General features: G+C 40.6%; 1 protein-coding gene and 1 pseudogene across 1 annotated transcript; both read left to right on the top strand.

The window, feature by feature from the left end:
* Positions 1-856: 856 nt before the first annotated feature.
* LOC147446170 (uncharacterized) lies at positions 857-2,438 on the top strand. The gene is made up of 3 exons (XM_086526186.1): positions 857-1,484; positions 1,668-1,742; positions 1,889-2,438. The coding sequence occupies exons 1-3, from the start codon at positions 1,347-1,349 to the stop codon at positions 1,946-1,948; spliced, it is 273 nt and encodes a 90-aa protein (XP_086382312.1). The 5' UTR covers positions 857-1,346; the 3' UTR covers positions 1,949-2,438.
* Positions 2,439-12,668: 10,230 nt separating this feature from the next.
* LOC147446171 (uncharacterized) lies at positions 12,669-14,427 on the top strand (annotated as a pseudogene).
* The last annotated feature ends 1,229 nt before the right edge of the window (positions 14,428-15,656 follow it).

Below are 15,656 nucleotides of genomic sequence, written 5' to 3' on the forward strand. Positions count from 1 at the left end.
CAAGGGTATTTTAACAAGAGGTGAAGTTAGGGTTTCTTGCTAGACAAAGGTAGGAGTAAGGACTTGCTGAGAAAGCTTTGAACTCTTTTTGTGGATGCAACATGAGGCCAACTCCCAACTACAATCACTTTTCTTACTGTGCACAATGCATGTAGTCATTTGGGACTGCTAAAGGAGGCCATCACGAACTTGAGGTTGCAACTGCACATGCAGTTTCTCTTTGTTGCTCGCTTGATCGGACAAGCAGCTTGCGCATCTCTCTCTCTCTCTCTCTCTCTCTCTCTCTCTCTCTCAAACACACACATATGTGCGCCTGTCCACACACACCCCCGTGGCTATTTGAGTCGCTTGAACTGGCAGGCAGGGCAGCGTCTTCTGGGCAGCATTTAACGGGCAAAGGCAGGGAAACATCCCAATAGGGATCTCTCTCTCTCTCTCTCTCTCTCTCTTCCAACAGCTCTGGCTCTCTCAAACTCCCTGCAGTAGCAGGCGGACAGGAGGAATTGATGTAGCCGGGCAAGTTCGCGGCGGTGAGGATCACAGCCACCAGGGGCTGCAGGCGTAAGTGACAACAATAGGCTTATCTCTCTGTCTCTCCTCCCATAGCTCTAGCTCTCTCAAACTTCATGTCGGCAGGTGGACAGGAGGAACCAATGCAGCAAAGGGGGTGGGGACACACTCGTCATGAGCGTCACAGCACAAACACGGATGATAACAAGGGGTACGAGGGGGGACAGCAATGGGAAGAGATTGGTGTCATCTCTGTTGCTATTTGATGCTTAGCTGCCCATCTCTCTTGTCAACTCATTCTCTTCAATGATCGCCCCTCCTCAGCACTATATGGCACGGGAATATTCAAATGGGATCAAGGGTGGAAGTGAAAAAGGTGTGGCGCGTGCATTATGAGCCATGCGATTGGGCAGCCCGAATTTACAAAATTGCGTGTTCCGAATTTATCTACGGGCCTGAATTTACTAATCGGTCCGCATTTACATACGTGGCATTGAAATGCTACATACTTCAACGAACGCATGCGGGTGTGTGGTTAGAGCACATGCATCACATGGGGGAGATCGTGGGTTCGAGGCTCAAGGTGCGGACTTGAATTTACCTACTGGCCCGACTTTACTTTTCGTCCCGAATTTACGCGACCGTTTGAATTTACAATAATGCATCCGATGGCCCGAATGACCCCCACCGTCGATCCCATTTGAAAACGCCCGTGCCAAATAGTGCAAAGGGTCGCCCCTGATGGTAATGCAAGAAAGCCGTTTGCGAGTTGTTGAAGGTTGATTCACAGTGGAGTTCAAGCTGGCTTCAAATTAAACCTTAGCGAGTAGCGATGCATGCTTCCTGCTTCTTCGTTAGAAGAGCAAGGTCTATTTGTCCTTATAGGATTCCTTTGGCTTGTACTTTTGCACAAGGAGCTTGAAGTTCTAGCGGAAATCGCACTCCGCTTCCTACAAAATTCAAATGTGTTTAAGGTGTGTGGTCCGGAAGACAACCCATCAAAACTTTACCAATGCATCATTGTTTGAGTGTAGAAAAATAAACATAAAATATGAAGCAATCTTATCATGCGTTATTGTATATGATAGCATCATTCACCTTGAAGTGTGGCACACCCACTTGCATTCATCATTGTCTTTTTTCTAAAGCTTTAAAAGGAAAAAAAAGCAGGTCTTTGTAGCTGCTATTGCACTGCCGCTACTCTGCGTGTAGCTCTAACCTGCAGAGCAGAGGTGAGTTATTCTAATGCAGTTGTGTTGTGTTGTGTTGTGTGTGTGTGTGTGTGTGAGAGAGAGAGAGAGAGAGAGAGAGAGAGGTGCCTTTGTTCCGGAGTAGTGCTAACATGATTGAGTTGCAAATGCACAATGCGATTGGAAAGGTGGCAACTGCAGTCGGTCGTGTAAGAACGCAAGGCTGTTTGTGGGTGGGGAGTGACTGAGGGCCGACTGCGGAAACGCCAATGAGGCAATGCAAGAGAGTACCATCTACCTCAACGACAAGGTGTTCAACAATGAAGGCATATAGACAAGAATGGACAAAAAGCCACGTGAATACAATACATATTATAAAACGCAATCCCAGGTATGCGTTCATCGTCTGTGGTTCACCATAGCATGTCTCAGGCTTTATCAAATCCATCTAAGGTATACTAGGGACCACTACAAGAGGTACATAATAGTAGCGACGCTCGTACTGCGACGCTCAAATGTGAAAAATCACGACGTCGCTATGAGCGTCGCTATGTTACGTATAGCATAGCGACGCTCATAATGACGCCTATAGCGACGCTATCATGCCAAAAAAAATAACCGAGAGCGTCCGAAAACTCAAATCTGAGATCTGAGTTATCTGAGTTTTCGGCGCGCGCTCAAGCAAGCAAGGTACGCGCGCTCTCCCTCTCTCTCTCTTTCTTCTCCACACACACACACACACACACACACACGAGGAGAGGAAGGAGAGCTAGGTATGCTCCTTCCCTCTCCTCACTCTCATGTTCCCTTCCCCTCTTTCTCTCTCCCTCTCTCTCATACACACACACACACACATTGTGTTTTTGAGAGAGAGAGAGAGAGAGAGAGAGAGAGAGAGAGAGAGAGAGAGCACAAGCATAAACAAAAAATGCACACTTACATGCATAAACAAAGAATGCACACACATTGAGAGAGGAAAAGAGAGAGAGAGAGAGAGAGAGAGAGAGAGAGAGAGAGAGAGAGAGAGAGAGAGCATGCATAAACCAAAAACGCACACACACATGCATAAACAAGGAATGCACACACACATTGAGAGAGGAAAAGAAAGAGAGAGAGAGAGAGAAAGAGAAAGATATAAAATAGAGAGAGAGAGAGAGAGAGAGAGAGAGAGAGAGAGAGAAGAAGAAGAAGAAGAAGAGAGTCTTAACATCGTAGGAAACTATCCCAAGAGACCTTAAAGATCTAGTCGACAGGAGTTGAACTCAAGACCTGTTATTCATGAGGGAAATGACATAATCAATCTATCACACTTCGGTGATAGAAAAGTTATACCATTTTTCTCCTTTTTTTATTGGCGTGCACACACACCTACACACACACACACCCCCGAGAAGAAGAGAGTTTAATTTAATGTCGTAGGAAACTAATTAAAGAGACCTAAAGATCTAGCCGACGAGGAGTTGAACTCAAGACCAGTTATTCAAGAGGAAAATGGCATAACCAATCTACCACACTTGGGTGATAGAAAGGTTATACCATTTTTCTCTTTTGTTTGGCACACACACATCCCCCCCCCCCCCACACACACACACATAAGAAGAAGAGAGCTTTAACGTCATAAGAAACTATCCCAAAAGACGTTAAAGATTAGGTTAGATGTAGACTTATGTTAAATTAGATTAGATTTAGGTTTATTTTTAGTTAGATTTACGTTTGATTAGATTTAGGTTTATTAACGTTAGATTTAGATTTACGTTATAGATTAGATTTAGGTTTATTTACGTTAGATTTAGATTTACGTTATATTAGATTAGATTTAGGTTTATTTACGTTATTTAATTACATGTTATTGAAGAGGGAAATGGCATAACCAATCTACCACACTTGGGTGATAGAAAGGTTATACCATTTTCTTCTTTTTATCGTTTAAGATAAGGTTAGATTTAGATTTTCATGTAGGCACAACTCAAAGAGCCACCGATGCTTGTCAAAAATGGCGAGAAAATTTCCTGCGCTCACAGCCTCGACAGTCCATGCGGACCAGCAATTCCACCTGCATGTTCCACTACTGCTACCATATAATAAGCCGTCATGATCAGCTAATGGAAGAGCAAATTGAGCCTACACAAAAATTAGTGATGCAAGATAACGATTCCAAGGGTCACACACACACACACACACACACACACACACACACACACACACACACACCACATCCCGTCAAATCTAGAGTAAGAATTAAGTGCCTTGAGCAGACATCAGCTACATTGCAAGAATGGAGTACCTGCATGCTACAAACAAAGATCTACTATGAAAAGATGTTAAGATGCTGTGAAATACTACAGCTAGAGAAGACGCAAAGGGGTTTTGTCCACTACATGCAGTATCATGTAGACGTGGGTGTGTAGATTTTTTGTACCCACAAATATAGGCATCGACCAATAAAGATGAAATTATAACCCGGTGGTTCTGATCTCCGTGCACCTCTAGATCGAGGTGTGCGGGGATTGGACATGACTAGAGAATGTGAGGTAGTTTATAGTGTAAACAAAGAGAGAGAGAGAGAGAGAGAGAGAGAGAGAGAGAGAGAGAGATAAAAGAAGAAGAATTCCAATAGAATATTAAATTTGTTGTCCAGGTTATAAGGTTTTTACCCTCATTATGAGTAGTGACGAGGATGTGGGGCCATCCATCCGAAACACCTATCTCTCAACGAGGATCTTATGTCCTTGTAATCATTGCAAACATGCTGTGCGACGGACAAGACGCGTTTCTTTGCAGCACGTTCGCGAATTTGGTGAGTTCGATCCATCTATTATAGATCGAGTTGTTGCCAATTATAACTCGTCGGACTTTGACGCTGGCCAACAGGCAGCAATCTTGCAACCCAATAGACGTGTTCGCAGGCGCTTTTGTCAAGCAGCATATGTGAGGCCACAAGATGTAGTTTCTGACAGCTCGAGGGATGATCATGCAGACCACATTCCCAACGAGGCAATGTTTGAGCCTGAGATTGATGAAATGATCGAGACAATCATGGATTCAGAAAGGCTTATCTATGTTGATATAAAAAGTGAAGCCGATACGCCATTGTATAATGGAGCACCTGTGTCTACATTGAAAGCGCTCCTGGTTCTTCTCAACATGCAGGCAAAGTTTGGATGGAGTGATACTAGCGTCACAACGCTTTTCAGGTGATCTATTACAATTAGTTTACTTTAATAAAACTCTAAATGTATAATGATCTGATAGATTTTTACACAATTGTACCATATTTTTATGTTGTGTAGATTGCTCAAAGAGCACATACTACCAGCTGATAATGTGATGCCAGATTCCCGAAAGGAAGCAAGAAAGATTTTGCGAAACCTGGGGATGGATTACAATTCGATCCACGCTTGTCTTAATGACTACATTCTTTTTAGAGGGAAATACATAGACATGGAGAAGTGTTCGAAATGTGATTCCGAGAGATATCGAGTAGATCTCCATGGAACAAAAATTCTGCAAAATCTTTTGCGACATTTTCCTCTGCTTCCTCGCATCAAGCATTTCTTTGAATGTAAGCCCATGGCCGCCCTAGCATCATGGCATGAGGAGAATAAATCTTTGGATGGTGTGCTATGGATTCTTGCAGATTCTGCAGCCTGGAAATATATAGATGGAACATGGTCGGATTTTTCCAGGGAAGCTCGAAATTTGCACTTAGGCCTGGCTATGGATGTCGTAAATCCATTTGGTCAAAGATCAACATCTTACAGTGTATGGCCCGTTGTCATCGTCAACTACAACGTTCCCCCGTGGTTGACTACAAAGAAGGGGCAGCTATGGCTAAGCTTGATTGTGCAGGGGCGATATAAAGTGAAGAATATGGATGTGTATCTTTGTCCACTATTGGAAGAGCTACAACAATTGTGGATTGGCATAGAAGTGGTGGATATGAGCCGACACACAGGTCGACGAAATGCTTTGATAAGAGGCATTCTAATGTGGACCATGCATGACTATCCCGGACTAACAGAATGCTCAGGTGATCTATGGATGAGAGGAATTCATGAGGGAGTGAGTAGAAATGCCAAATTGTACTTAGCCATTAACATAAGCCCAAGCCTACACTTTCTCCTAGAAGAAGACTAGCCATTCTTGCAACAAGCTAACCTTGGAAGATCAACTCTAATCAAAGAAGGTCATGCACTTGGCGTATCAATCAAAGTAGAGTTCTCCCCTCTTCTTCTCTCTCCATCAATAATGGTGCCAAAGGGTTTGTTAAGTAAGATGTGTTCTACATTGATTTTTTTTATATTTGTTGTTGTTTTCTTTTTCATCTCTAATCCAACATATATATAAATCTAATATCATCTCCCTAACCAAACCTATCTCTCACTCTTAGTAATTCATCCTCTCTACAAATTCTAGGTTCTCTTTGCTACAGGTACATCTCTCCCTGCAGTATCCTTATTGCCTACGGGCAAGAATAGGGCTTGGGAGGGAAACTTCTCATCTCTTCACTTCTCTCATATCTACATTTCTCACATACTATCCTAGATGAATAACCCACATGATGATAATATCTATCGCTTTCACTCTGTACGATCCATTAGAATTAACGTATGGATTAGCCGTAAAATACACTTTCAGCAACGTATAGTGTTTCTCTTTGGTCCAGAAAGGCTCAATGAAATACTTCTATCACCAGATCCCATCATACTACCTCTCATAGACTATAACTTTTCTTTTGACGTAAGCGTAGTTATTTTTCTATGAACCAAGAGGATTTGTACACACAATTAATCCCAATCACTAGACAAAGTATATCTATTATGGTAAGCACAAAACTACAATTCCAAAAAACAATTCGTAGCATATTTGGTCAGCCAAGATTGAATGCCATTAACTCATCTATTAACCCTTTCATATTACCCATGATACGATATGACCATAGCCTTGATGTTTTCATCTTTGTGTTATTCTGACATTCTCTTTTGTGTTCTTTATTTGTGCGCGTGAGTGCAAGAGAGAAAGAGTCGGGCTTCTTTGATTACACTTCTTTCCAAACCCTAGTCTTCATGGCATCTATGGTTTAACTCCTTCATATAGTTTTTGTTGAGTTCTCTCACAAACTCTCATAGCCATAAGCCCGGTGCTTTCCTGGCAAGACCGCAAATTCCTCGACAACGTGCTCCATCATACAATGGCGTATCCGCTTCACTATCATATCATCATAGATAAGCCTTTCTGAATCCATGATAGTTTTAATCGTTTCATTGATCTCGGGCTTAAACATAGCCTCGTTGGGAATGTGGTCTGCATGATCATCCTCCAAGATGTCAAAGGCTACATCTTGTGGCCTCACGTATGCTGCTTGACCAAGGCACCTGCAAATACGTCTATTGAGTTGCAAGATTGCTGCCTGTTGGCCAGCCATTAGAGTCCGACGAGTTATTATTGGCAACAACGCTATCTATAATAGATGGATCAAACTCACCAAATTTGTGAACATGCTGCAAAGAAACACGTTTTGTCCGTCGCACAGCATGTTTGCATTGATTACAAGGACATAAGATCCTTGTTGAGAGATAGGTGTTTTGGTTGGACGGCCCCACATCGTCATCACTACTCATAATGAATGTAAAAACCTTATAACTTGGACATACATTTAATCTTCTATTGGCATCCTCCGTCTTTTCTCTCTCTCTCTCTCTCTCTCTCTCTCTCTCTCTCTCTTTGATCACACTGTAAACTACCTCACATTCTCTAGTCATGTCCAATCCCCGCACACCTTGGTCTAGAGGTGCACGAAGATCAGAACCACCGGGTTATAATCTCGTCTTTATTAGTCAATGCCTATATTTGTGCGTACAAGAAATCTACACACACCCATGTCTACATGGCAATGCATGCAGTGGAAAAAACCCCTTTGCCTCTTCTTTAGCTGTAGCAATTCACAGCATCTTAACATCTCTTCACAACAAATCCTTGTTCGAGGGATTACTGTGCACATTACATGTTGGCTTCCAATCTGAGTATCTTGCCGTTGAAAGCTTTCCAACTTAAGGTCGTATCTGTAGAGAGGAAGAGAGGGATCACCATTGGCTTAACTCCAATTTTTTTCCGTAATCCCAAAGGTAGACTTTAATAAAAACTAAATCCAAAATCTAATCTTAAATATAACCTAATTGAACATATGGTGATTCTGAGCTAATTGAACATGATTAGTGGGTGAGATAATAGGTGTCAAATTTTGATGGAACAGTTCATTGCGTTGTGTACTTAGTGTTTGCACTTTGGGCAAAGCATTGAGCTTAGCTCAAACTCCCCCTTCATTGACGTGTCCTAAAATCTAACCTAAATTTAAATCTAAATCTAACCTACCTAATCTTAAATCTTGCCGTAATCTTAAATCTAACATAAATCTAAATCTAATCTAATCTTAAACTCAACATAAATCTAAATCTAATTTAATTTAAACATAAATGTAATCTAACCTAATTTTAAATTTAGCATAAATTTTAAATATAAGTTAAATGTAATTTAACATAATCTTAGATCTTAATCTAATTTAATCTTAAATGTAATTTTAAATCTAACATAATCCTAATCTTAATATAGCATTCCATTAATTCATATTTTCTCTACATTTTACCTGTGTGTGTGTGTGTGTGTGTGTGTTTTCTCCCCTTACCTCTGTCTTTTCATCTTCTATCCCTCTCTCTCTCTCTCTCTCTCTCTCTCTCTCTCTTTTCCTCTTTCTCTTTGTTTTCTCCTCTTTCTCTCTCTCTCTCTCTCTCTCTCTCTCTCTCAAAGACACAATGTGTGTGTGTGTGTGAGAGAGAGAGAGAGAGAGAGAGAGAGAGAGGGAGAGAGAGAGAGAAAGAGGGGAAGGGAACATGAGAGGGAAGGAGCATATCTGGTTCTCCTTCTTCTCCAGAGAGAGAGAGAGAGAGGCGCGGGTTTACCTGTTTCGCTAGAGCGTCGAAACTCAGATCTAAGATCTGAATTTTTGACGCTCTTGGTTTATTTTTTACCTCTGCCGACGTCATTATGAGCGTCGCTATGCAACAAAAAAAATAGCGACGCTCATAACGACGTCGTGGATTTTAACTTTTGAACGTCGCACTGCTAGTGTCGCTAATATGAAGAACCTTTTGTAGTGTACTATTTTGAGACTAGAGGATCTAGAATCATACTCTCCGCCCGACCTCTGGCCCTTTATATATGCAACCCTCAAACTCGGTTCAAGCTAGCCCCTTGTCCTTGGCTTCACATTAGCCGACCTCGCTCAAGATGCCGAGTTGTAATTGCAATTGTAACTACCTATTATAGTTTGTAACATTTTCACGGAATCAATATGACTCTTTCTCATTGTATCTATGTTCATTCATATTGAGATGTGTGCAATTATTGAGAAGAGAGGGGAGAGAAATTCAAGCATCAATCTGTTTGAGCATCGTCTTGAGAATCAAATGCAAAAACCATATCATCAAAGTTTTATCATCTTAACAAAGGTAGAACAATGATAAGTTGACCTTTTTTGCAAAGGCACATCTATAAAATAAAGTCTATTCAACAATTAGATCAAACAGATAATCATGCAAACGATAAAAATACTAACTCATCCCTTTTTGGCCTCGAGAGGCCATAGGGGGCTAATGGAGAAATCGTGCATTTTTGTAGCCGTTGATTTTTGACGGCTAGGATGAGATATGGATGCAGTGGCGTTAAAAGATTAGTGTTTTATTATTTGCATGTCGTTTTCAAGGCAGGGTGCGGTATGGCTCCTCTGTAGCACGTGCATGAAGGCAGCTGCTGCTCTGCAACGCGTGGATAAAGGCAACGCAGCAAGTACGGATCCTGTGCAGAGCTGAAGGAAAACGCCTCTTTTGTCTTTTCTTCGCATATTGTTTCGCGTCCTGTAGCCCAGGGTCTTATATGGAAGGCGTACTACGGAGGTCTGCTCGTACGCCTTACAAGGTGATTAATGGCAACCAAAGCAATGCCATGCACGACACACAACCGCTGCCTAGCAATTTAATCATGTGGAGCTGGAATCTTCACGCTCGAAGAGACTGGAAACTCAGCATGGCTAGGATTTGACAGCCATCCACTAGGATGTTTTAAGCAAGAATGACACATTGAATTTTCTGTTTTCCTTTTTACAGTTGGAGATTTTCATACCTAAACTAATGCTTACTCGGTAATGATGGCCTACATGCATCGAAAACAGTCTCAAATTATGTATGACATGATAAATGGACACATTATATAGATCGCCATGTTTTCAACTCAAAACAAGGTCAAATTTCACAATGACCTCCATGAGAGAGAGAGAGAGAGAAGTAAACATATGAAGTAATCTCACTTTATTCTCTTTCTATGACCGTTATATTGCAAGTCGGGATGTGTGAGTAATCATGATGATAATTTGTGAAAATTCCCAAAATACCCCTCAAATTTCAAAAATTCCCAGTATATCCTTGTTTCTATTTTGGTTGAATAGTTCAAAATTTTCCAATCTCTATTCCTTTTTGACAATTGACATCCGTTTGCTAGTGCTTAACATGTAATTTTTCACAAATTACCTTGCAAAAGAAGACAATTATATCTAAAAATAATGAAGCATTTCATCTCCAAAGCCTACTTAACGAAGTCAAATTCTAGTTTTAGCATCTTGTATTGATACACAATAAGTCTTCTTATAAAAAGCTAGAAATGTTTTTATCTTTGGAGAAATTTAATCTCACGACCAGGGTGTTTTGGGAATTTTGGAAAATTTGAAGGGCATTTTGGGAATTTATAACCAAATATTGAGGGTATTTTTGAAATTTGAAGGGTGTTTTGGGAATTTCCACAAATTAGAGGGGTATTTTGGTTGAATAATTCAAAATTTTCTATTCTTTATTCCTTTTTGACAATTGAAACTCGGAGCCCCCCCCCCGCCCCCCCCCCCCTCCCCCTCCTAAAAACCTCTGTTAGAAAAAACTAGGGTCTAGTGTATTTTAACCGGCTAAAATTATAAAACCCCGGTTAGATTTTGAGCTTGCCTTTTAGAAAACCGGAAAATTTACACAAGTTTTAGTGTAATTACCGACAAAAGCGTCAAATTTTGACCTGAAAACCGTGAGAATTTCAAGTTTCCCCTTACTTTGACAAACGTGCTCTTTCAGCTTACAATAAACAAATGCCTTTGTTGAAGTTGAATTGAATGTCACTTTTGAAGACCTCTTGTGAAAGTCTATAAAAGCAGGCATTGTTGTGCCTTTGTGTATGTGAAGAACTGTGTGAAAATACCTTGTGCTAAAATTAGTTTTCTTGGCAATGGCTGCCAAACAAAACAGTGGGAGTTCTTTTGCTCCTGAAGGCCGAGAATGGTACGTAAGCAGTGGAGATTTTGATGGTGCTGACAGTATGGATTTTAAAGGCGGTGAGACCTATTGAAGATTTTTGTCTTGTTCTACTTACTATTTTTGCTTGGCCAAACTCTTTAAGAATTTGTATCATCGAATCTATTGTTGATCGGTATTATGAATGTGTTACTCATTGCAAGATTGTTTGATATTATTGTCTAACCATGCTTACTTTGATTATTGTTATGGAAATGTGATGGTTGCTTTGCGGATTCTCTTTTTGTCGTCTTGTCTTGTTATTGAGTGCTTTTGTAGTCTTGGCTTTTTGCTCGCGTTCAACCAAGCCGTTCTTGATTTTTAAAAATCTAGCTTTCATAACCCTCGACATGTTTAAGCAATGAGCATACACAACTAGGATTTCATTCGCATTCCCACATTGTGCCTTCTCTCCATGAACATAGGCTTACACGGCTACAATCCTTCTACCACCATATGGCTCAAAGGTCGAAATGGCTTGATCATTTTATATGCATGTGTTGTGCGACACACCTAAGATTTCTTTCGCGTCCCCGCATTGTGGCTTCTCTCCATGAACATAGGCTTGTACGACTAAAATCCTTCTAATATGTAGTTCAAAGATCAATGTTCTAGGTCCATGCCCTCTTCTCCATATTTGCGAATACATACAAGTGTTTCTTAAGTTTGCTAGCTTTTAAGAAACCAATTGGTAGGCCACTCTTGAGTAATCATACTTGGTCAACATGCTCTCCTTTCAATAGGCCATCGATGGTGCATACAAGTGTTTCTTAAGTTTGCTAGCTTTTAAGAAGCCAATCGGTAGGCCACTCTTGAGTAATGATACTTGGTCAACATGCTCTCCTTTTAATAAGCCATCTATGGACTTGTGGTTATCATATTTTGTGTCGAACTTCCTTTCATCATAACTAAGCTACCTATGTAATATATGAGGATAAGAATTATTATCTTGTCTTGTGTCATGTCATCTATGGTGCTTAATATCTCATCATTCTCGCCACATAATCATTGACTCTATCTCTCTCTCTCTCTCTCTCTCTCCCCCCCCCCCCCCCCCCCAACACACACAGACATACATACACTTGTATCACAACAACATTTGCCACTCTCATATGATTACCATCTTCCTATAATTGAAAGCGCCTCTTTGTCTTCTAGGTGGTTTGATATACAAGGAGTAGTTATATGGCAAGGTTGTCACCTTGAACAGTTCGTGTGACAAATGACTCCTTGTGTTTCTACCTATCGTTATTAAACTTTTCATTATTTATGGAAGGTGTTAGGTGCTCATAATTAATTTTCTACAGAGCTTCGAAGGTTGGTAGAAGGTACTCCTATCTCAAGCGGTAAACGTTCCGACGTGCCCCCAACTGCTTGCACATAAGCAACACCTCACAAAAGATCGAAGCAGGACCTTCATAGGCCTCACAAGCCTACTGCAAGCGCATTGTTTCATTTGGACGAACTGATGAACTCTGCATGTGAGCATTCATTATTGGAAACGCATGTCTTTCTGAAAGCGATTTCATCAACTCATAGAGTTGTTTGTTTTTGTTGCTATCTTTTGGATTATGTAGACAAGCAACCTATGGTGGAGCACATTAATATCAAGAAGGAACCATATGTTCAAATAGTTGTTCCATCCCATGCGCTAAACAAGCCAACACCTCTTGATATTGAGCCTTTGTCTATTGAGCCTCCCTTGCCACTCCAAGCAACAATTGTCCCAAACCCTATTGAGGACATACCTCTTAGCAATGCCAACGATCCGAGCCTGATTGAAATTGAGCCTTTGTTCAACCTTCTGGCTTGTATGGATTGGGTGAATCATCTCAACTAGATAAGAAGCCTATTGATCTTAGCATTGTTCCATTTCCTCAAAGTCTTCTCCCACAATTCTTGATCACTAATATCTCTGACTCAAGCCCACGAATTTGTATTGAGGGTCATATATTGAATCTATATGGGACCTACAAAGTTGGTCTTGACCAACTGAAATACAACCGTTACTTGAAGCTCGACTTGGATGAAGAATGCATCGACACTATTACGGTGGTGATCAATGATCCATACATAGAGCTCTATGTCAACAAGCTCCGCCTCGGTGGCTTTGTTCACATTGACAGCCCAATTGTCAGACACAAAAATAGGGAAGATGGGGGGTCATCAATGTATTCCTTATACATCAATGCTACTACTGTTGTAAGCACAGCGGAACCTTTCCCGGTGTCTCTTACATTCGCCCCTGATTGCAAGATACATGCATTTCTTGATGAGATAGGTGCACAACAATCTTCGAGTGGACGTTCTCAATTGAGCACACTTGCTTTTGTTATTTTACAAAATCACAACTCGCAGTCAAGATTTGGTGGGTCTGTTGGTGACCTTCTGATTGCAGATGGTCCTTTCCCATCAGATAGGGCATTTGTAAGAATTGACCTATCTTGCTTATTGTTTTCTGCTCTTTTATTATACATTTGAAATCTTCCATGATATATTGATGCTCTTTTTTATTTTGTTTCCATATTTAATCTTTTCTTGTAGTTGAGTTTTGTGAGCTTTGGCAAAGATGATTGCCAACAATAGCTTCAAGAAATGGTTGTTGATGGCCCTATAATGTGCGTTGCAAGAAACATCGGTGCATTCCTTGCCAAGGCCAATACCTTGTCAATACTGGATGTTAAAATTCTAGTGCATGTTCGTAGTGCACTCCTCAGAGAGGAGCTTGCCGCCGTCTTTTAGGCTCAAACCGAAAAGTTGGGCTACAATCGTGAGGTGCACTCATATAGCATATAGTGATATATTAGGATTGACTTCTCTCATTTTCTTACATAGTTGCCTTGTCCAGGTTGTTGGCACCCTCCAATTCGTCAACTTCAATAGTGTGCTACTGGAGAAGCATTGTTCGAATCGTGAGGTGCACTCATATAGCATATAGTGATATATTAGGAGTGACTTCTCTCATTTTCTTACATAGTTGCCTTGTCCAGGTTGTTGGCACCCTCCAATTCGTCAACTTCAATAGTGTGTTTCTGGAGAAGCATTGTAAATCCACAAAAGTGTATAGAATTAAGCAGGCACCTTATTGTGGATCTTGCAATAACAACACCACAATAATCACAACACCGAAGCTGGAAGCACGTATTACAACAAAAGACAAAAAGCTTCTTGATGTGCAAGTTATTGGTGCATCAATCAATTTAATGCTTGCATTGGATAGAACCTTCAACCAAATTTACGTTGAGTCCGTTTTTGAGGCAAGAGATACCTTGGCAACAACCTCACGGTTTGGCGGTTTCAAAATCAACACGAGTGGCCATGTGGTGGCGTATCAAACTGAATCTTAGTCTTGTGAATGTTTGCCTTTCATTACTAGCTCCCCTTTACTTTTCTTGCTTGTTCTAACTATATCCTCAAACAAAACCAATGCTTGCATCCTCTACTTCTTTGTAACGTGCTTTTGCACACTTTTGGTTGTGGTTCTAAGTATTATGGTTATGCTTGTAAGTATTGTTCGCTTCTTCCGCGAATTGAGAACTCAAAACATTTTTGTATTTCTCTTCTCTCTCTCTCTCTCTCTCTCTCTCTCTCTCTCTCTCTCTCTCTCTCTCTCTCTCGATCTAGAATAAAATACAAATAGGCACACATAGAGACACAAAACATTCTCTCTCTCTCTCTCTCTCTCTCTCTCTCTCTCACACACACACACACACACACACACACACACATTATTCTTCTTCTCTCTCTCTCTCTCTCTCTCTCTCTGTCCATTGCTTGTAAAGCAACACACAAGCTCTTTCTCTCTCTTTCTGTGTGTGTGTGTGTGTGTGTGTATGTGTGTCTACTCCTCAATTCCTCTCTCTCTATCTATCAATTATATGCAAAACAACAAACACTACTCTTTTCCTCTCTCTATAATGGAAAATCGTACTGGTTTCAGTATTCCAAAAGAGATAGACATTGACATGCTATTTATGCAAACACATCCTCTTAATCAACAATTGTTTCTAGCACTCCATAGTGTATCGGAAACAAACTTAAGCTTTGATTAATTTAGACTTACAATGCAACAGTGCTTGTTTGAGAACCACGTAACAAATTCTATCACGTACTCTTGAGCCTCATTCTTCTTTGGATCACAGCTAGAGTCATTCAGTGAAAGAGCTACATAATTGCATGCTCTATATGATACTTGTAAAACATCGATGAGTCTCACAATGGAAGTCATCAATATTTTCACTCACAAATTCAAAAAAACACTTACCATAATCCTTCACAATGCTACAAGTGGACACAACAAAAAACAAGTAGTTAAAAAATCAATTGAACAGTTCAAAAAAGGACTTCTAATTATAGATGGATCTATTATCGGCTTCATCTATTATGCTTTCATGACTTCACAATCACATCGTAAACTTGTCCATTGGACAATTAAAGAGTGTGATTTATTAACCCACTTGTGGAGAGAGAACATGCATAAACCAGCTACTCAATGCAGATCTATTTATTGAAAAGCAACCACTTTGTGTCCATACACACTCTGCAATTACAACAAAATTGAAGTGACTAAGGCATA

Source organism: Adiantum capillus-veneris, chromosome 12, assembly GCF_014529385.1.
Source record: "Adiantum capillus-veneris isolate H3 chromosome 12, ASM1452938v2, whole genome shotgun sequence".
Classification (NCBI taxonomy): Eukaryota; Viridiplantae; Streptophyta; class Polypodiopsida; order Polypodiales; family Pteridaceae; genus Adiantum; species Adiantum capillus-veneris.